Here is a 22,847-nt window from a genome sequence, read left to right on the forward strand (position 1 = left end):
CTAAATATTCCCGATGCTGTGTTTTTCTTTGCCTCACCATTTGGCATTAAAACTCTGGACGCAGTGGCATTTCGTACCTGGTATATGAACAGTCTCACCATCCTGTGGCTCACCGGTAATTGTTGGTTCACTCGTGTTACTATGTTCCCAAAACGCAATTTCAGAGGTGGTCTTCAAGTGAGCTGTCGATGCCAGTGTCGCTTCAGTTGTTTTGTTGTCAGTTTGTGGTTGAGGTGTTTGTGTGGATCTCCAATCTTCTGGACTGTCATGTGGTGATGATGGAGGAACATCTGTATGAATGTCAGTGCCACTTATCAGAGATTGTTCTACAGAATGTAAAGTAGGTATTGAAGGGGGGGTCTTGAAATCTTTGAATTCTGTATGCATGTGAGGTGGCACTACTGTGATATCTTGCAGATCTTGCTTATCAAATAGGTTCAGCTCCTGCGAACTGCTCTCATGTAAAGAGGATGATACTGTTGTGAGTCTGGCAGGTTCTGGGATACCCTTTATAACTTTTTGATCTGTGGATGGCCATAAAGACGGATCACTGACTACAGTCTCTTTAGAAATTTCAACATAATTATCTTGTGCTGGCGAAGCTTCTACTTCTCCAAGTGGGGCAGTGTGTGGATCTGATGGCTGTACAGTTCCTATTACATGTTCTGTAGCATATCCTTCAAACGGAATTTTACCTGCAACGCCTTGGTACGCAGTGGTTTGTGGCACAGGTGATTCTTTTTCATGCATTTTGACAGGAACTGAGTGTGTTGCAGAACCATCTACCTGCTGTAATTTCAAACTGTCGTCTAACAAAGATGTTGCGTTAGGCACAGTGTCCTCAGTCCTGTTGCCCATGGTCTCTGAAAACTCTTTGTGACTAATGGTTGGTTGTATAATTACCAGACTTATTCCAATCCTTTCTTTCGTGGAAACATTGTCAAATGTCGGCGGTGAAGACAGACTTTCCAGTTCTCCCAATTGAATTCCCTGCGTTGTTCGTTCCATTGTCACAGCTGTCGCCAATTTTTCAACGTGCCTTTTGTCAGACAACTCCTTTGTTACACCTTCTTCTGCAAAGGAAGTGAGTTGTGCAGATGAGGGGGTAAAGTTATTTGTAGATATATCAGCATGTTCTGGAGGCAGCTTTGTCAAAATCATAGCATGGTCTTCAGAAGTATACAAAGAAGCTGCTTTTGTTGGTAAACTTACTGAGTGAGTTTCAAAACCAGCTTGAGATGGAATCTGTGTAGAAGGGGCAGCCTTATCCAATGAGTGGGTAAATGGTTTACCTTCAGTACTTACAAAATCATCGCCAGAAAATTCCCCTTCCAATAAACTGGACATTGGTGAGCCTTCAGTGCCTTCACGTTCAGTCATAGGATAAATGTACCCTTCCCTCACACGGGCCTTTGAATCAGTGAACATTTGATATGTAATTGGTTTTTCTGAAAATGTGCTTGCGCCACCAGCATCCTTTAAAGAAGTTGGCACAGTGAATGTGTATATGTCACCCACTTCTTTACCTCGAATTATTTGTGGCACCTGCTTCTTTATGCTTTCAGTGGTTGAAATAAATACAGTTTCTAGAGAGGTGTCGGCAGCATGTTGAGGTAAAATTGTCGTCATAGATAATGGTAGTATGTCCTTTTCTACTTGTGGTTCAGAGGCCTCTTTTTCAACTTTGTCCAAGGAAACGGTTGTGGCAGCTGTGCTGATTGTTCGTTTTTGTTCTGGTGTTACAATGGTCAACGGTGAAGATGAATCTCCAGATCCAGCATCATCTGTCTCTATCTTACTCGAGACATCAGTGGCAGTGTACTTCATTACATCTATTTGGACAATTTCTAATCTTTCTGTAGCATTATGAGTTGGTGAATGAGTTGGAGACACTTCATCAATTGTTACTTTCCCACTCTGTATTTCTTCTGTCACATCTGCTTTCTTGTCAACATCAATTATAAAGTCTGATGCTGTGGGAGTTCCAAATTTCTCTTCCTCTATAATGCTGATTTCATTTTCCTTGCTACTAACAAAAATTACGCTAATATTTTGAGGTACTCGAGAACTATCTGTAATTTTATCTTCTGGCAATTGGTCATCTCCCCCATCAAGGATAATGGCTATGGTTCCTGGTGTCTTGTCATAAGGTTGTACAGTTCCCTCTTGGGTTTCTTTCAGCTCTGCTTTCACCGGTTTTAACAAGGTCTGAAACGTTTGGTGACTGCCTGCAGTGCTAGAAATTGTTTGTTGTGTAGCATCCATTTTGGGTTGAAACTTATCCTTCACTCTTTCTGTTGAACTAGGAGTTTCAGCAGTTACTGGTGAGATTTCCTTCCCGCCTGTGCTACTACCTAATACTTCAGGTTCTTTTGCTGAGAACACTTCACCAGTCTGAGGAGAAGCAGTAGTAGATAACTCTACGCCAAGCTCAGTCCTTGTTAATTCACCAGAACTTTCTTCCTCTGGAAAAGGTAAGACTGTTAGTTTGCTTTCTTCAGTAGGATATATAAATGGCTTCCTGGGAGTTGGTGACTGCCTATGGTATTCTACAGATGATTTTGATTGTGGTTCGCCAGTAACCTCAATTTTCTCTGGTGCTTCGGATGCGGAAACGTCAGATCTTTCCTGATGCACAGCCACAGTAATTGATTGCACTTCCCCTTCTCGTTGGGATTCGCTTGTATGAATATCTTCACCAGAGTGTTCCAACTCAATTAATGAAATGGCTGTTTTTAAGTCCACTTTCACAGTTTCTTCACTGACATGCAGAGAGCTGTCACTCGTTGCCTCACTTGAGTCTTCGTCACTCTCCCTGTCTCCACTATCTCCATGAGGAACAGATGGTGAAGTATGGTCCTGTTCAACTTGTTCACCAGAACTCTCTACGTCGGTAATTGCAGGATGTTTGTGTGCAATGGTTTTTGTTGTTTCCTCAATTACTGGAGAAATCCCTGAAGGTGTTGTAACCGTTTTGCCAGGCAGGTCATCGTCCTCACTGACTGCTTTTGCTGATTCTGATGTGAAATAAGAAGACTTCTGTTCAATAGCAGGTGTACCAGTAAGATGGGGATCTCCAATCTCTGTCGAGATGGAAATTAACGTAGCAGCAGTTTGCTTCTCATCAAAGAAATCTGTTGCTGGAGATTTATCTGTCGGCTGCCTATATACTTTCACCAACAATTTGTCTGTTTCTGATTTTATCCTTGGCAAGTCTGATGTGGATATTCTAGTCTCTCCATCACGGGCAGTTGCAACATCTGTATGGAGAGTTTCCCCATCCAATACCGTTTTGCTCATCACTGGAGCAACATGGGTACTCCCTTCTGAAATAAAAACATCTGGAATTTCCCTGGCTGCTTCTTTGACAGTAAACAATTCTTCACCAGAACTCTCTGTTTCTTCAAACAGTGATGGCTTCTGCAACTCTTTCTCCGGTTTTGCGGTTTTCTCAATTGACGGATATTTGTCAGAAGGCTTCACCAACTTTTTTCCGGGTGGCTGTTCTATTTCTGTGATCACTTTTGTTGCTTCTGATGTGGATTCTTCAAACTTTTGTTCAAATGCAGGTGTCGCAGTGACAAGGGGAACTCTCAGATCCACTGCCTTTGTTGTGGTTGGAACTAATGAATCCATCTCAGCGACCAAAACTGTAGCTGAAAATTTGTCCGCCGGTTTTGTAGGTAGTTTGAATGACAATTTTTCTGTTTTTGTCTCTGGTAATGCAGGTGTTTGATGAGGTCTCCCATCCAATGAGATTTTGCTGGTCTCTGGAATTACATGTCTGCTTGTTTCTGAAGTGGAAACATCTGGAATTGGCCTGACTGTTTTTTTAATGGTAAATATTTCTTCACTCGAACTCTCTGCGTCAGTGTGTGTAGTTGGCTTCGGCAAATCTTTCTCCATTTTTGTTGTTTCTTCGATTGTTGGGGATTTTTCAGAAGATTCCTTAGTCTTCTCTCCTGGCAGCTCTTTGATCTCTGTGATCCTTACTGCTTCTGATGTGAATTCTTCAGTCTTTTGTTCAGTTGCTGGTGTAACGGTGACATGGGGGACTCTCCCATCCATTGAACTGGCTGCCACCGAAGTTAATGCTTCAATAGTTTCTTTCTCACCAGCCAGAACCGTTGCCGGTAATTTGTCTGTCGGTTGTGTATGTCCTTCTGGAATCCATTTTCCCATCTCCGATTTTGGCACTGACATTCCAGATGTGTATATTCCAGCCTCTCTATCATGTGCAGCTGTGACATCGGTGTGGAGAGTTTCCCCATCCAAAGATGTTTTGCTCGTCACTGGGACTACATGGCTGCTTGTTTCTAAAGTAGAAGATTCTAGAACTACTTGCACAGGATGTTTGATTGTAAACATTTCTTCACCTGAAATCTCTATATCTGAAAATGGTGTTTGTTTCTCAATATCTGTTTCTGTGGTTTTATCAATTGCTGGGTCTTTCTCAGATATCGTCTTTCCCGATAGTTCTTCAATCTCTGTGACTTTTGCTGCTTCTGATGTGGATTCTGGAGTCTTTAGTTCAGTTGCTGGTGTTACAGTGGCATGGGGAACTCTCCTATCCATTGCTCTTGTAACTAAAACTATAGAATCAACTGTTTTCTTCTGATCAACCAAGACTGTAGCTGAAGATTTGTCTGCCAGTTGTGTGTGTGCTTTTACCGATAATTTTTCCACCTCTGATTTTGCCTCTGGTAGTCCAGGTGTGGATATTCCAGCCTCTCCATCATGAGCAGTTGTGACAACAGTGTGGAGAGTTTCCCCATGCAAAGATATTTTGCTCGTCACTGGGACTACATGTCTGGTTGAAGTAGGAACGTCTAGAATTGGCCTGACTGCCTCTTTGATAGTAAGCATTCCTTCACCAGAACTCTCCATTTCTGTAGAAAGTTTTGATTCCTGCAACTCGTGGTCTGTTGTTGCGGTTTTCTCAATTGCTGGATATTTCTCAGAAGGCTTCATTTTTATTATCTCTGATGTGGATCCCTGAGTCTTTTGTTCAGTTGCTGGTGTAGCAGTCACATGGGGAACTCTTATGTCCACTGCCTTTGTTGTAGCACCTGAAGATTTGTCTCCCGGCTGTGTGTATACTTTTACAATCAATCTTCCTGTCTCCAATTTTGTCACCGGTAATCCAGATGTGGATATTCCAGTCTCTCTATCCCATGCAGCCGAGGCATCAGTGTGGAAAGTTTCTCCATCTAAAGAAGTTTTGCTTGTCACTGGAACTATGTGGCTTCCCATTTCTAAAGTAGAGGAATCTACAACAACTGGCGCAGGATGTTTGATGGTAAACATCATTCCTTCACCTGAACTTTCTATATCTGCAAATGGTGTTTGTTTCTCGATATCTTTTTCTGTTCCTCTGGTTCCCTCAGTTGCTGGAGATTTCTCAACAGACTCTATATCCTTTCCTGGTAGCTCTTGAATTTCTGTGACCACCTTTGTTGGTTGAGTCTTTTGATCAGTTGCTGTTGTTACAGTGACGTGGGGAACTCTCATATCCATTGCTTTTGTTGTGACTGAAACGAATGATTCAGCAGTTTTCTCCTCATCAACCAAAACTGTAGCCGAAGATTTGTCTGCCGGTTGAGTGGGGACCTTTACGGGCAATTTTTTGGTTTCTGTTTTTGTCTCTGGTAATCCAGGTGTGGATATTCCAGCCTCTCCATCACGTGCAGCCGTAACATCTGTATGAAGAGGTTTCCCATCCAGTGAGATTTTGCTGGTCTCTGGAACTACGTGGCTGCTTGTTTCTAAAGTCGAAACATCTGGAATTAGCCTGGTAAACATTTCATCTGGAATTAGCCTGCTAAACATTTCATCACCAGAACTCTCTGTATCAATAAGCGTAATTGGTTTCTGCAAATCTTTCTCTGTTTTTGTTGTTTCATCGATTGTTGGGTATTTTCCAGAAGGTTCCTCAGTCTTCTCTCCTGGCATCTTTTCAACCTCTGTGATCACCCTTACTGCTTCCGATGTGGATTCTGGAGTCTTTTGTTCAGTTGCTGGTGTTACAGTGACATGGGGAACTCTCATATCCATTGCTCTTGTAACTAAAACTATAGAATCAACAGTTTCATTCTGATCAACCAAGATTGTAGCTGAAGATTTATCTGCCAGTTGTGTGTGTGTTTTTACCGATAATTTTCCCACCTCTGATTTTGCCTCTGGTTGTCCAGATGTGGATATTCCAGCCTCTCCATCATGAGCAGCTATAACAATGTGGCGAGTTTCCCCATCCAAAGATATTTTGCTCGTCACTGGGACTACATGTCTGGTTGAAGTAGAAACATCTGGAATTGGCCTGACTGCCTTTTTGATTGTAAACATTTCTTCACCAGAACCCTCCATTTCTGTAGAAAGTTTTGGTTCCTGCAATTCGTGGTCTGTTGTTATGGTTTTCTCAAGTGCTGGATATTTCTCAGAAGGCTTCATTTTTACTACCTCTGATGTGGATCCCTGAGTCTTTTGTTCAGTTGCTGGTGTAGCAGTGGCATGGGGAACTCTTATGTCCACTGCCTTTGTTGTAGCACCTGAAGATTTGTCTCCCGGCTGTGTGTATACTTTTACAATCAATTTTCCCGTCTCCAATTTTGTCACCGGTAATCCAGATGTGGATATTCCAGCCTCTCTGTCCCGTGTAGCTGTGGCATCAGTGTGAGAAGTTTCCCCATCTAAAGAAGTTTTGCTTGTCACTGGAACTATGTGGCTGCCCATTTCTAAAGTAGAAGAATCTACAACAACTGGCGTAGGATGCTTGATGGTAAACATTCCTTCACCTGAACTTTCTATATCTGCAAATGGTGTTTGTTTCGCGATATCTTTTTCTGTTCGTCTGGTTCCCTCAGTTGCTGGAGATTTCTCAACAGACTCTATATCCTTTCCTAGTAGCTCTTCAATCTCTGTGATCACTTTCGTTGCTTCTGAAGTGGATTCTGGAGTCTTTTGTTCAGTTACTGGTGTAATAGTGACATGGGGAACTCTCATATCCATTTCTTTTGTTGGAACTGAAACTAATGGATCAACAGTTTTCATCTCATCAGCAAATATTGTAGCTGAAGATTTGTCTGCCAATTTTGTGTGCACTGTTTCAATCATTTTTTCAGTTTCTAATATTGTCTCTGGTAATCCAGATGTGGATATTCCAGCCTCTCTAGCCTGTGCAGCTGTGGCATCAGTGTGGAGAGTTTCCGCATCTAAAGATGTTTTGCTCGTCTCTGGAACTACGTGGCTGCTTTTTTTTAAAGTAGAGGAGTCTACAACTATTCGCACATGCTGTTTGGTGATAAACATTCCGTCACCTGAACTCTCTATATCTGAAAATGGAGTTTGGTTCTCAATATCACCTTCTGTTCCTCTGGTTTCCTCAGTGCTTGGGGATTTCTCAACAGGTTTCATATCCATTCCTTTTGTTGCTTCTGATGTGGATTCTTCAGCCTTTTGTTCAGTTGCTGGTGTAACAGTGACATGGGGAACTCTCACACCTGGTGCTTCTGTATGACGAGGTTTCCCATCCAGTGAGATTTCACTCGCCTCTGGAACAATATGGCTGCTTGTTTCTAAAGTAGAAACATCTGGAACTGACCGGGCTGCTTCCTTGGTAAAGATTTCATCACCGGAAATCTCCATTTCGGTGAAAAGGGATGTTTCCTGCCACTCCATCTTTGTTCCTGTGGCTATCTCAATTGCTGGGTATTTCTCAGAGGGTTTCACCACTATTTTTCCCACTAGTTCCGTTGCTGCCTTTGTCTCTGGTAATCTGGATGTGGATATTCCAGTCACTCCAGCATGAGTAGCTGTAACATCTGTCTGACGAGGTGTCCCATCCAGAGAGATTGCACTTGTGCCTGGAACTACATGGCTGCTCGTTTCTAAAGTAGAAACATCTGGAATTGGTCTGACTGGTTCTTTGGTGGGCACTTTTACAATCAAGTAATATGTTGCAGCTTTTGTCTCTGGTGCTCCAGATGTGGATGCTCCAGTCCCTTCCTCCCCAGCGGCTGTAACATCTGTATGACGAGGTTTCCCATCCAGAGCAACTGTGCTTGTCACTGGAACCATATGACTGCTCGTAGTCACAACATCTAGAGTTGTCCTGACGGGTTGTTTGATGGTAAACATTCCTTCACCTGAACTCTCAATATCTGCATCATATTGTTTCTCAATATATTTTTTTGTAGTTTCCTCAGTTGCTGGAGATTTCTCAACAGGCTCCCTATCCTTGCCGGGGAGCTCTTCAATCTCTGTGATCACTTTCGCTGCTTTTGATGTGGATTGTTGAATCTCTTGTTGAACTGTTGGGGTAACGGTGACATGGGGGACTCTCACATCCAGGGAACTGGCTGCCAACGAAGTTAATGTTTCAATACTTTCCTTCTCACCAGCCAAAACCATTGCTGGTGATTTGTCTGCCGGTTGTGTATGTCCTTCAGGAATCCATTTTCTCGTCTCCGATTTTGGCACTGTTATTCCCGATATGTATATTCCAGCCTCTCCATCATGTGCAGCTGTGACATCGGTGTGGAGAGTTTCCCCATCCAAAGATGTTTTGCTCGTCACTGGGGCTACATGGCTGCTCATTTCCAAAGTAGAAGATTCTAGAACTACTGGCGCAGGATGTTTGATTGCAAACGTTCCCTCACCTGAACTCTCTATGTCTGAAAATGGTGTTTGTTTCTCAAGATCTGTTTTTGTGGATTTCTCAGTTGTTGGAGATTTCTCAGAAAACTTCATTACCATTTTTCCTGATAGATCTTCAAACTCTGTGATCACTTTTGTTGCTTCGGTGATATGGGGAGCTCTCACATCCATTGCTTTAGTTGTGATTGGTACTAATGAATCAACTGTTTCCTTCTCATCATCAAATATTGTAGCTGAGGATTTGTCTGCTGTTTGTGTCGGTGTTTTTACCACAATTTTTTCTCCTTCTGTTTTTGTCTCTGGTAATCCAGATGTGGATATTCCAGCTTCTCTATCACGTGCAGCTGTGACATTGGTGTGGAGAGTTTCCCTTTCCAAAGATGCTTTGCTCGTTTCTGGAACTACATGGCTGCTTGTTTCTAAAGTCGAAACATCTGGAATTGGCCTCACTGCTTCTTGAATGATAAACATTTCATCACCAGAACTCTCTGCATCAGTGAGGGTAGTTTGTTTCTGCAAATCTTTCTCTGTTTTTTCTGTTTCATCGACTGTTGGAGATATGTCTGTTGGTTCGCTAATCTTCACTTTGGGCAGCTCTTTGATCTGTATTATCACTCTTTCTGCTTTTGATGTGGATTCTGGAGTCTTTTCTTCCATTGCTGGTGTAACAGTGACATGGGGAACACTCACATCCATAGCTCTTGTTGCCACTGAAATGAATGAATCAACAGTTTCCTTCTCATCCGTGAATATTGAAGAAGCTGGAGGTTTGACAGATGGTTGTGTAGGTACTTTGACAGACAACTTTTCTGTTTCTGCCCTTGTCTGTGGTGAACTAGATGTGGATATTCCAGCCACTCCATCACGAGTGGCTGTAACATCTGTCTGAAGAGGTTTCCCGTCCAGGGCGATTGTGCTCATCACTGGAGCTATATGACTGCTCAAAGTCACAAGCTCTAGAGTTGGCCTGATGGGTTCTTTGATGGTAAACATTTCTTCACCTGAACTCTCCATATCTGCAATTTGTTTCTCAATATCTTTTTCTGTGGTTTCCTCAGTTGCTGGAGATTTCTCAACAGGCTCCATATTCTTGCCGGGCAGCTCTTCAATCTCTTCCACCACTTTCGCCGCTTCTGATGTGGATTCTGGAGTCTTTTGTTCAGTTGCTGTTGTTACAGTGACATGGGGAACACTTACATCCATTGCTCTTGTTGCGGCTGAAACAAATGAGTCAACAGTTGCTTTCTCATCAGTAAATGTTGTAGCTGAAGATTTGTCAGCCAGTTGTGTGTGTGTTTTTATGAACATTTTTTCTGTTTCTGCTTTTGTCTCTGGTAATCCAGATGTAGATATTTTAGCCTCTCCATCACGTGCAGCTGTAACATCTGTATGAAGAGGCTTCCCATCCAGTGAGATTTCACTCGTCCCTGGAATTGCATGGCTGCTCGTGTCAGAAGTATAAACATCTGGAACAGGCCGACCTGGTTCCCTGGTGGTCAATATTGCTTTACCAGTGCTCTCAACTTTTGAAAATTGAGTGACTTGTGGTTCTGTTTTTCTGTATATATCAGAATGTTCAGTATATACTTTTTCTGTCAGTTTTTCCATCTTTGTGTCTGGCTTCATTGTTGCCAGGATGAATTCTCCAGCCTCTCTGTCAGTTCCAGATGTAATCATAGCTCCCTGGCCTCCCTCTGTTGGAGATGACATAGTCACGCCGGATACAGGTACCTTATGGCCCGATTCAGTGCCAGCCATTTCACTATCAAAACTCTCAACAACTCGAACCGGAGTAGATGTGTACATTTCCGTCAGTGTTGCAGTTCGTAGGATCAATGTTTTCTCAGAAATTTCCGACCCTGCTCCTGGTTTCTTCACAATATCTCTTCCCGTTGTTGTTTCCGAGAAAGCGCCCGAAACCCCGCCACTAATACTTTCATAACTTTCCTCTGGGATCTTAACCTCTTCTTCTGAACTGCGTACGACTGATAATGTGCTGTCTCCAACCTCGGTGGAATGAAGTCTCCTTTCTGCTTCATGCGTTGACGTAACAATTTCTCCTGAAGCTGAGATCTCTGTCCTTTGTGCTGATGAGACCACTATCTCTGTTGCTGTCGTCCTTGCTTCAGTTGTATATGAATCAGATTCCTCTGACGCCATTGTAACAGCCAAATGCTGCTTTTCTTTCACTGAAATTTCCTTGTGTTTCTCTGGAGTCCATCTGGTTGACTGGATGTCGTGTGTGACTGATGAGGTGATCCAGTGTTCTCTATCCTCCAGCCCAGGATGAATTTTTACTGGCTCTTTTGTAACTCCTGGAATTTCAGTTTCTTTATCTGTAGAAATTATTTTCAGTCTCTCAGTCGAGATTCCTAGTTCCTGTGTTCCAGCAATTCCACTCTCAATCATTAAATGAGTCTTGCTATCGTTGTGACCTTCTGTCATATCCACATCTTGTATCGCTCTTATGGTGGGTGATACACTTTCCAGTTGGCCTCTCTTTGCCTCCTCCCCATTTAGTTTCGGAAATGGGGGGTCAAATTCCATCCGGCTCTTCCCACTAATAAAGCTGAGTGATGGAGGCACATCCTCTGTTGAAGCTACTGTTGGTGCTCTTGGTTCAAATGTATATCGATTAAAGTCAAAATCTCCACTGCCTTCTGTGCTAGGATCCCCGGCCACAGCAATGTGAATGTGTACCATGTGAATCTTGGAGCCTCTCGTCACCTCTTCAGCTAATTGATCGTGTGGTAACCCAATTGGTTCGGTGGCACCAATTTTGTCAACCTCGATTCCTTCCGGTTCAAGCCCTGAAATTTAATTCACAAAGCACATGTCAGCTATAGGCATTGAAACATGGGAATAGGAGTCAGCTATTCAGGCCCTTGAGCCGATTCTGCCTCCCAGTTAGCATCATATCATGGCTGACCTGTATCTCAACACTTTTTACCCACCTTGTTTCCAAATCCCTCAACACCCTTAACTCACGGAAATCCAGCAATCTCGGTTTTTAAACTAGTAAACTTTATTTATTAGTCACAAGTAGGCTTACATTGAAGTTACTGTGAAAATCCCCCGGTTACCACACTCCGGCGCCTGTTCGGGTACACTGAGGGAGAATTTAGCATGGGCAATGCACCTAACTAGCACGTCTTTCAGACTGTGGGAGGAAACTGGAGCACCCAGAGGAAACCCACGTGGACACGGGGAGGACGTGCAGACTCCGCACAAACAGTGACTGAAGCTGGGAATCGATCCTGGGTCCCTGGCGCTGACAGGCAGCAGTGCTAACCACTGTGCCACCGTACCGCCAGAAAATACGTTGACTTAACTTAACCATCAGGTTTTTGTGAAAAAGACTTCTAGGTTTCCACTCTCTAAAATAATGTGCTTCCCTCTGGTTGCAAAGAATATGAAATAATTTTTTTATTGTTTATGGAAAGCTTATAAAATATCCCTGAAATGTCGCTTTTTACAAGTAAACAAAAAAAAAAGGTATTGAACAGAGCAGCGACCCCCACAATGAAACTTTATGTAAAATTCAGCACCAAGAACTCCAGTCACTCACTGTTTTACCCACTTCCAGTTCACAGCTTTGAAACAAAAACAGGCACATATACATTTATTTCGTGATAAGGGTTGAGGGAAAATACTTATGAGACTTAGCCAGTAAACAGCAAATTATTGCGGAAGTTGGAAACACAATACAAAAACAAAGGTTCTCTTCTTTCTTCTCCTGCAAGGAGGGAAAGAAGAGGCTAATGAGTGAGAGTAATGGGTTGAATGGATGAATAGGCAACATTTGTTGAAGGTGACTGTGAGGGAAAGGCATAACATTGCACATGGATGAGGGTGAGTGTCAGTGTTGGATGGGGAGGTGTGAAGAAGGGCTGACAGCAAGGGAGAGGTGCACCTGCAATGTTACGTTGGTATGAGGAATGATACACTAGCCAGGCTTGTAAAGCAAAATGAGGAGTTTTGGGTGAGACACACACAGCAGAATATAGGTGAATAAACCACTGTACTCATCTTTCCTGCCCTCATTAGATCTTTAAATAGCATTTGGCATGGAACCCAAGAGTGAGCACCACCCTCCTGAGCAACCTCCTGCCTTCTTGCTTTCACCGACATGCATCTCCCTTACAACCCTCAGCATCATATCCAGGGATGCGATGCTGAGGGCTGACGACTAAAGCGAAGTGCAGACTTGGAAAATTAGGGGGGAGATTTTCCCAGTGCTGATTGACCCAAATAAAGGCAGGACCAGGAGAAACACAGACGGAAGTTCCACCTCCATTTTCACCCTCAGGCATTTTCCCGACAGTGGGAGAGAACGCCCTGGAACAAGCTGGTTCCTTTTAGGGAGCTGATTAAAGGTCGCATTGGCTCATTAATTTTCAGGGAGGCAGCCACAGTTTATCAGATGTCTGGCTTCAGCCCAGCAGCATGGAGGTGTGAACAATGGATTGGAGATCTGAAGAGTTTAAATGGTAAAGCGAAAAAGTTTTTTTTTAAGTTTGTAGTTTAAAGTTCCATTACAGGTCGGTGGAGGAGGCAGAATTAAGAAATATACCACTTCAGGGGCTCCTCACCCTCTTGCCATCGCCTGATGTTGTGTGGACGTTAGAGCAGTGAGCATGGCTGTCTGGATTCCATCTAGGTATTAGGAAGGACGGAAATGGGTGCTGCATCCTCAGGGATTGAGGCCACTGGAAATGAGGAACGGCAGCCTGCACTGGAAGGGCAGAGCACCAGGCATCAGGAGGCCAGAAGCAAGGGGCAATAAAAGAAAGCGATACTACCCTGAGAACAGATCTACAGAAAGAAGGGAAGCCACTTTTAGATGCTCAAGAATCAGTGGAAAAAAGGTTGACGTTCTCTCAGGGGATGGTCACAGACATTAGTGCAGATCTCCGCAGCATCTCACAAGCAGCCACACACTGGTGCATGACCCAAGTGACAGATGCCCTCTTGATTGATGCTGGACAGTCTATGGGAATTTCAACTGATGGGGCATCGTGAGATCAGAGAACGCTGGGTGTGGTGCCCAAAGCAATCAGATGGTGCACTGCAACACCCTCAGGCTCAGCGAGAGGAAACTGAAGAGAGAAGTGCCTCTGTTGGGTGACGAGAGGTCTCTCCTGGTCCTCCATCCTCTCCCTCTTGGGGTCTCCGGCACTCCTGTGCCACCTGCAGTGCTAAGCTTTGGCACAAACTCTCTCCCTTAGGACAAGCAGCAACCTCAGTGATGGCTGCCATACCTCGGTTCCTGCCTCCATTAACTTTAATCAGATGGGGAACCCACCTGCATCGCAATACAGGCCTCACCCCCATGAAAATTGTAACAGAATTTAGATTTCAAGAGACGGGTTTCTGACACAGAATATAGCCCCTGTTTCCTGACCTGAATGGGAAAATCCAGCCTGGAACTCCCTTCTACGGTTTCTTATTTAGTTCTCTCATCTCCAGAATCCATCAAATATTATCTTTGCAGTGTCCCTTCAAGTACTGGTGGTTAAATCAATTAATTCATCGCGATGGGTCATCTTAATTGCTTGGTAATCTCAGAAGCCAGATGCAAATACAGGGACTAGGTTAAAAAGCCAATGACAGACGCACAGCAATTAGTTCCCACTTTACTGGATGCTAACAGATTCGCCCTGTCCTGTAACTCTCAGTGTATCTGCAAGTTAAAATTCCACCCAACCTGTCAGATATTGTCCATTCTCCAAAGCTGAAAAAATAATCACGTCAATTGAACTTTATTATCAAAAGGCACAATTCTGGATCTGATTCTCTGTGCTTCAGATGTTTCTGCACAAAGCAATTCTATGAGTTGGTCCTGTTTTCTCATGCCTATTCTATCCTGCCTGAGGACATTGTTGATCTGTCTAAGCCTTTACTTTCAGATCTGCCAACCAAATGACCTTAGTGCAGCTGTGACAAAAATTAGATGGTATAAAAAAGCATCGGATCACTAGGATAAAGAAACACCTCTGAAATTATAGTTCTCAGCTCTGTAATTATAGTGGATAATTGGCATGGTTTGTTATGCTGTGCAAAGAATAATGGCTACAAATTGTGTTTAATTATTTATTGAAGCCCAAGATAGTATTGCTACTTTTGGCCTTTACAATCAGAAACTTTAAATTAAAACATTCTATTTCATTGTAAGTAAGTTAGCCACACAGACTAACAATTTTACTAATTAGACCCCAATACTCTCCGGCAGTTACAGTAATTGCAACCTTTCACCAGATCCTCCTGGAGTGCGATGTCCACTACATCATGATTCAGCACTACTGCCTAATGGATAATCCTATCTACTAGCAACCCTATGGCCCCCATATTGAAAGCTTGCTGACCTGAAACACAGGACGGGATTTTATGGCCTCGCTCGTCCCGAAACCGTAAAATACGGCCCGAGGACAATGGACCTTCCCATTGTCCACTCTCGCTCGCTTTGATTCCTGTGGCTGGCGGGGCGGTAAAATCCGGCCAGTTTCTCTCTCCACAGGTGCTGGCCGAAATCTTCCATCCTCATTCGCAGCTGGGAATTTCTGGCGCGGCTGAGGGGGGAATGGAGTTTTGGCTGGAGGGCCAAATTTTCCATTCTCACTCACAAAAGGCCCCGTTACGGACGAGGCTGGAGAATCCCGCTCGCTGTCTATTTTCCAGCTTGTAAGCTGGCTCAACACAACTCAATGCTGTTACTGCTAAGTATTAAAAGTTGGTTTACAGTTTATAATAACGCAAGACCATTTAATCCATCAAGTCTGTTCTGTCATCAGCAGCATCATGGCTGAACTGCAGCCGAACTCCATATCGCTTTGGTTAACAGAAATCCATCAAACTCAGATTTAAAACTTACAATTGACACACCATTAACTGCTGTTGGAGAAGAGAGTTCCAAACTGCCTCCACCCTCTGTATGTAGAAGTGTTTCATAGAACACAGAACATAGAAAGCCACAGCACAAACAGGCCCTTCGGCCCACAAGTTGCGCCGATCACATCCCCACCTCTAGGCCTATCTATAGCCCTCAATCCCATTAAATCCCATGTACTCATCCAGAAGTCTCTTAAAAGACCCCAACGAGTTTGCCTCCACCACCACCGACGTCAGCCGATTCCACTCACCCACCACCCTCTGAGTGAAAAACTTACCCCTGACATCTCCTCTGTACCTACCCCCCAGCACCTTAAACCTGTGTCCTCTCGTAGCAACCATTTCAGCCCTTGGAAATAGCCTCTGAGAGTCTACCCTATCCAGACCTCTCAACATCTTGTAAACCTCTATCAGGTCACCTCTCATCCTTCGTCTCTCCAGGGAGAAGAGACCAAGCTCCCTCAACCTATCCTCATAAGGCATGCCCCCCAATCCAGGCAACATCCTTGTAAATCTCCTCTGCACCCTTTCAATGGCTTCAACATCTTTCCTGTAATGAGGTGACCAGAACTGCGCGCAGTACTCCAAGTGGGGTCTAACCAGGGTCCTATAAAGCTGCAGCATTATCTCCCGACTCCTAAACTCAATCCCTCGATTAATGAAGGCCAGTACGCCGTACGCCTTCTTGACCGCATCCTCCACCTGCGAGGCCGATTTAAGAGTCCTATGGACCCGGACCCCAAGGTCCTTCTGATCCTCTACACTGCTAAGAATGGTACCCTTCATATTATACTGCTGCTTCATCCCATTGGATCTGCCAAAATGGATCACCACACACTTATCCGGGTTGAAGTCCATCTGCCACTTCTCCGCCCAGTCTTGCATTCTACCTATGTCTCGCTGCAACTTCTGACATCCCTCCAAACTATCCACAACACCACCTACCTTGGTGTCGTCAGCAAACTTACCAACCCATCCCTCCACTTCCTCATCCAGGTCATTTATGAAAATGACAAACAGCAAGTTTCCTGACTTCACTCTTCAAAAGCCTGGTTCTAACTTTAGGCTATGTCCCCTGGTCCTAGATTCTCCAACCCACTAAAATAGCTTCTATTACTATTTCTGTTTCTTTAATATCTTGAAAACTTTGATTAAATTACTCCTCCACCGTCGAAATTCCAGGGAATACAATTCTGACCTTCTGTAATCTTGCCTTGTAATTTAACTGTTGGAGTTACTGCCAGCTATCAATTCAGACAATCTCCCTCCAAGGCCAATATAACTTTCCTAAGATGTGATGGCCAGAACTGCTCACAATATTCCAGGTGTACACTAACCAGGACTTTATACAGATGCAAGATGACTTCTAACCCCTTTTATTCTCATCCTGCACTTGTGTTTTTAATTTTTTTGTAGGCCTCTTAATGATCTATGTCCATGAACCTCCAAGTCACTTTGAACCTCCAATGTTTCTAGCCCTTCAGTATTTTGAAAATACTCTGCTCCATCCTTTTAGGTCCAAAGTCTATTTTCTTGAATATATTGTAATCTGTTTGCTACAGTTTTCTCCATTCACTTAATATATTAGTATCTTCTTGTATTTTATCATTCCAACACTGTTTACAATGCCGACTATCTTTCTATCATCAGCAAGCAGTATGTGGCTGAAATAAAAAGAGAAAATGCTGGATAAACTTAGCAGATCTGGCAGCATCTGTGGAGAGAGAGGCAGAGTTAACATTTCGAGTCCATATGACCCTTCTACATTCTGTTGCTGCCAGACCTGCCGAGATGATCCAGCATGTTTTGTTTTTATTTCAGATTTCCAGCATCCACAGTGTTTTGTTTTTATTTGAGCATGTATCTCTCTATTCCAGTAATTGTTACTAAACACAGTGAATAGTTGAGGCCCCAGCTCAGATCTCCATGGGACACTACAAGTCACATTTTTCCAATTACATTATCTGCCCATTATCCCTACACCACTTTCCGAACCACGTCAATAATTTGCCCTCAATTGCATGAGCATCAGCACTAGTTCAGTCTTGTAAAGCAGCCACAGATATCCTCCCGTCCTCTACTTAATTCGCTTCCTCAGAAAATTCAATCAGGTTCATCAGGCATGACCTACCTTTAATAAATCCAGGCTGACTCTCCCCGATTAGCAGAAAAAAATCAACATGTTCAGTCACTCCACCTCAATTATCAACATTCATTAATTTCCCAACAACAGATATTAAACTAACTGGTCTACAATTCATTGATCTCCCTCTTTCACTGTACTTAAAAAGCATGAGTGGAGTAGAAAGTGCAATTTTCCAATTTAAAGAAGTAGTTCCTGAATCAAGAGAATTATAGAAGATTATAGTTAAGACATCTTCAATGTTCTCACCGACTTTCCTTCCTGGAATAAAAACCATTTGGTCCTGGGATTTGTCACTTTTTCCTCATTATTGCTCTTTTGCTTTTGTTACTTTGCTAAGTCCCCTAAGTATTAGTTCCCTTGGGATGTCCGGAATGCTATCCTCTTCCTCCATTGCGATCAACAATGCAAAGGCATTATCTGACATAACTGCCATTTCCTTACTTGTATTGACGATATCACCATTATCAATCACATTCCTCTTACCACCTTTTTCCTAACATAATCATAAAAGTAGTTCTATTGATTTTGATATGCCTTGCAAGTTTCTGCGCAGGCCCTTTTTTGTGGCTTGGTGCCTTCTGCTATTTGTATTATTTTCAATGGCTAGGATCTGTATTATTTTTGCAATCTTCTCTGCTTTCCCTTTTTGTTTTCCCATTGTCCCCTACCTTTTTGGTCACCTATGACTGATTTTTCTGGCAAGTAGAACTCTTGCCTTATAAGGGTATAAATGCATTCTGTATCACATTAAATTCATTAACAGATTTTCCCAGTTTACTGCGGACATTGTCTTTTTCATCCCATCGAAGTTAGTCTCACCTCAATCCTGAATCTTACCGACTGTTTTGTATTTCTCCCTTTCAAACACTACATTGACCTCAAGCCCAATTGATCAATCTTAGATAAATGTTCACATGCCATTTAGATGTAAACTAAATCTGGTTTAATATTCATTGTTAAATCTGATACCATCTTTTCCTCTTTTTGATCCTTGGATACATTATAGCAGAAAACTATCTGAACACACAAGGAATTTGTCGTCTTTCTGAAATGAGCTCGTCTGCTTATCCCAAACGATTCTAAAGTTAAAGCATTCACCTTGACCACATGGACAGTGATTCAGCAGAACAGATTAACCAGCCCTTACAGAACCCACACATTTTCATTCCATTGCAGTGAAGGTTAAAGTGTACCCCTGAGGATTTACCTGATTTCAGTAATTTACCATTCGGGTACATCACCAAGGTGTGGAAAACTACAGCAGCATTATTATTTAAATTTCACATCATTATCCATCTTTTTTTTAAAAAATGGCTAAAATGCAATCGACTCAGTTCAACAACCCCCCTAACTTCAGCATTCCAATGCACTAAACTATTGGATTGAAATCATGCTGTGCAATGTTAGTATATCATTGAATTCATATGAAATCTTTGATGAAGATTATTTTTAACGAGTCTGCTATTTTAATGAAGCTTATTAAAAACACAGAAAAGAATGTCTTTTAAGTGCATTCATTATTACTATCATGGATTTCACCCTCCTATAACTTCCACCATAACCGTTACTAATCAAGCACATCAACATAGGATAAAGGTTTCTAATCCAACCACAAACATTCCCTAATTCATCTGCACAACAAAAAGAGCTATCAAAGTACACCCAATTTATACCTCAAGTCACCTATGTATTTTGGAAAATCTAATCCTACTTGTGTCAAATCTGTGTGTTTTGTTCAGTGGCTTCCGCAGTTTGGATCAAATTCCTTCCTACTGACTAAATAGGCATTGATACCAGAACTCACCAATAGTTCATTTAAATCCTAGTCCTGGGTAACATTTCTTGGCAACCTACTTGTATTTTGAATGTTAATCAGCATTCAACTCTACAGGGCATCAGGTAATATGAACTAAATAACTTTGGTGAGATTTCCAAAATCGAGATATATTGTAAAATATATAAGGTTGGTACGTGCCCTCATATATAAAATATATGAGTTCACATACCAACCGACTCAAGAACAGCTTCTACCCTGCTGCTGCCAGACTTTTGAACGGACCTACCTTGCATTAAGTTGATCTTTCTCTACACCCTAGCTATGACTGTAACACTACATTCTGCACTCTCTCGTTTCCTTCTCTATGAACGGTATGCTTTGTCTGTAAAGCGCGCAAGAAACAATACTTTTCACTGTATGTTAATACATGTGACAATAATAAATCAAATCAAAATAAGAAAAAAAAGCTGTTAAACTGTAAGAAATTTGCATAAGCTAAAATATTACAATCTCATTACATTTTTGACTTTGGTGCACAAACAAAAATGATGGGCCATACTTTCGCTTTTTGCTTGAGATACGGAAGTAATGTCCATTTCGCACTGCAGTCAGCAGCCTGTCAATTAAATTATGACAACATGAATTTCCTGAGAACAGTGGTGGATTTACCAGGAAACAAGCCTTATCAAGGCATCCCCCCCTGGCCCCCCCACAAATGACAGGGACTCCCAAAACTGAACACCAGACAGATCTAGCTCACTCTAGACCATAAAGAAATATGCTTCAATAGTGCAAACCGTAATCTCCAACCAAATGTTTCCTTACTCAATGAACGAGTGCCTGAATACTCATTGCTCCAGTTAGAATTTTCTATTCATTCAGGGGATGTTGGCCTCACTGGCTCTGCCAACATTTATTGACGATCTCTAATTGCCCTTGAACCGAGTGGTTTGCTATGCTATTTCAGAGGGCAATTTTAAGAGCCCACACGTTGCTTTGGGTCTGGAGATAAATGTAGGCCAGATCAGGTAGGTTTTTACAACAATCGACAAAGGTTTCATGATCACCATTAGACTTTTAATTCCAGATTTTTTACTGAATTCAAATTTCACCATCTGCTTTGGTGGGATTCGAACCAGAAGCCTCAGTGTGCTACCCTGCGTCTCTGGTTTACTAGTTCAGTGGCAATACCACTACACAATCACCTCCCCTACAACCAACCATCAATCCAATATTTGCAAGACTGAGTAAACTTTCTCTGGGACCTAACGACTGATGTGGAAGATACAAAAGAGTACAGAAGCCTTATGCATAGCGATCATAAAGCATGTGAAATGAGATTGCAAAAGTGGATCTGATATTTCGAGATCGGAGCGCTACCAAGGGCTACTAAATCACGGCCATTGATTTTCCTCACTTCAATATTTAACTTCCCAATACTGATATTCCTACTCCAACATTCCAAAGCTGAATAAACCTTTTACAATATTTTGTTCACTGTATCGCATAGCAGTAACAAAACAATCCCACTGAAAAACGTCTGTGTCAAAAATGTGTGAGCAGGTTCAGTCAGCACTAACTGCTGCTTTGACTGGGGTTCGAGACTCAGTGAGTGAACTTACATCCCAGACTGCAATACATGTGTTCCACCACTGACAGCGGCGGCTCTCTACTACGAGCAGGTCTGGTTTACCAAGAATCTCAATTCCATTCTTCTCTATCCGTACAAGAGTACACAGGGAAGAAATTAAAACTAACTGTCTAGTTATTTCGGTTGGTTTCTGTGTTAGATCGAAGTCTGATACACATTTTGATCGCTCAGTTAAAGTATATGCTAATCAGATGCAAGTTACTCTAAACGCGTCACTGCTACCAATAGAAATGGAAAAGTAATTCACTATTTGAAGTCAAATGAACTGAAAATAAAACAGTCCATATATGTATTAAAAGCAATTTCGATAAATTAAATAAATCCTTTCAATTTTCACTGTGAAATGCCATGAAGGCCAAATTTGAATAAGATATGTTTGTTTTCCCTAAAGAGATGCTGATCTATACCTGATTAGTGAAAATAATTCAAGGATAATAGATATTTTATCTCGTGTTTCATAAGAACATAAGAACTAGGAGTAGGCCATCTGGCCTCTCGAGCCTGCTCCGCCATTCAATAAGATCATGGCTGATCTTTTCGTGGACTCAGCTCCAATTACCCGCCCGCTCACCATAACCCTTAATTCCTTTACTGTTCAAAAATTTATCTATCCTTGCCTTAAAAACATTCAATGAGGTAGCCTCAACTGCTTCACTGGGCAGGGAATTCCACAGATTCACAACCCTTTGTGTGAAGAAGTTCCTCCTCAACTCAGTCCTAAATCTGCTCCCCCTTATTTTGAGGCTATGCCCCCCGGTTCTAGTTTCACCTGCCAGTGGAAACAACTTCCCTGTTTCTATCTTATCTATTCCCTTCATAATCTTATATGTTTCTATAAGATCTCCCCTCATTCTTCTGAATTCCAATGAGTATAGCCCCAGTCTACTCAGTCTCTCCTCATAAGCCAACCCTCTCAACTCCGGAATCAACCTAGTGAATCTCCTCTGCACCCCTTCCAGTGCCAGAATATCCTTTCCCTTCTATGATGTGCAGTAAATGCACAATAAATTACAGGCAAAATAAGGATTTTACAATCCAATCTTTACTTTTATCAATTAAAGTGAATAGTTTCACACAAGTTGCAATTCAAACTGGAAGTAAGTATTAATCAGCTGTCAAATGTTACTGTCACCGACAGCAATGGACAAAATTTAGCAAATAGAATTTGGTGGACTTAAAATTAAACAACAACGCTAAAATATCTACTAACTGAAAATTCCACTAAATCAAATAAACTATTTCAATATTTACTTCATTCAACCCCAATGAATCACATAGGGGAAAAGCACTCCTGTTTTCTATAAAGCAAATTTGCTCAGCACTGGATTTGTGGAAAAGATTTATGGAGAAATATACAATTTGCGTTTCTAATCGTTGTTTGATTTACAAGACATTCTTTAAAGGAACTATAAAACCAGGCATTTAGCATTCAATCACTTCTCTGAAATAAAGGAAAATGATTCAAGGGGCCATATGTCATTTATCGCGTAAAGTATCTGATAACAGTAGAGGGACATTTCTCCATCAGTAAAGTGTTAACAGTAAATTGTTATTGATAAGTAGAGATTAATTTTCGGGGGTCTCAAAAATGAGGCTGCGCTCAGGATCCCGCTAACTCTAAATCCACCACTGCCCGAGAATCCCATTTCACTACAGGCAATAAAAAAAATTAACACTCCCAAGCTGCCTATAATGATTAACCTTTAACACATTTAAAGCTATTAATAAGTGAC

The 22,847-nt window shown here is 42.2% G+C and overlaps 1 protein-coding gene across 1 annotated transcript in view; it reads right to left on the bottom strand.

Moving 5' to 3' along the window:
- Nucleotides 1-22,847, bottom strand: part of LOC144495030 (uncharacterized) — a 210,807-nt gene that overhangs the window by 60,971 nt on the left and 126,989 nt on the right. The window contains exon 9 of the mRNA XM_078214827.1: nt 78-11,462. Coding sequence (XP_078070953.1) covers nt 78-11,462 — 11,385 coding nt within the window. The remainder of the gene's footprint in view (nt 1-77; nt 11,463-22,847) is intronic.

Source organism: Mustelus asterias, chromosome 6, assembly GCF_964213995.1.
Source record: "Mustelus asterias chromosome 6, sMusAst1.hap1.1, whole genome shotgun sequence".
Lineage (NCBI taxonomy): Eukaryota > Metazoa > Chordata > Chondrichthyes > Carcharhiniformes > Triakidae > Mustelus > Mustelus asterias.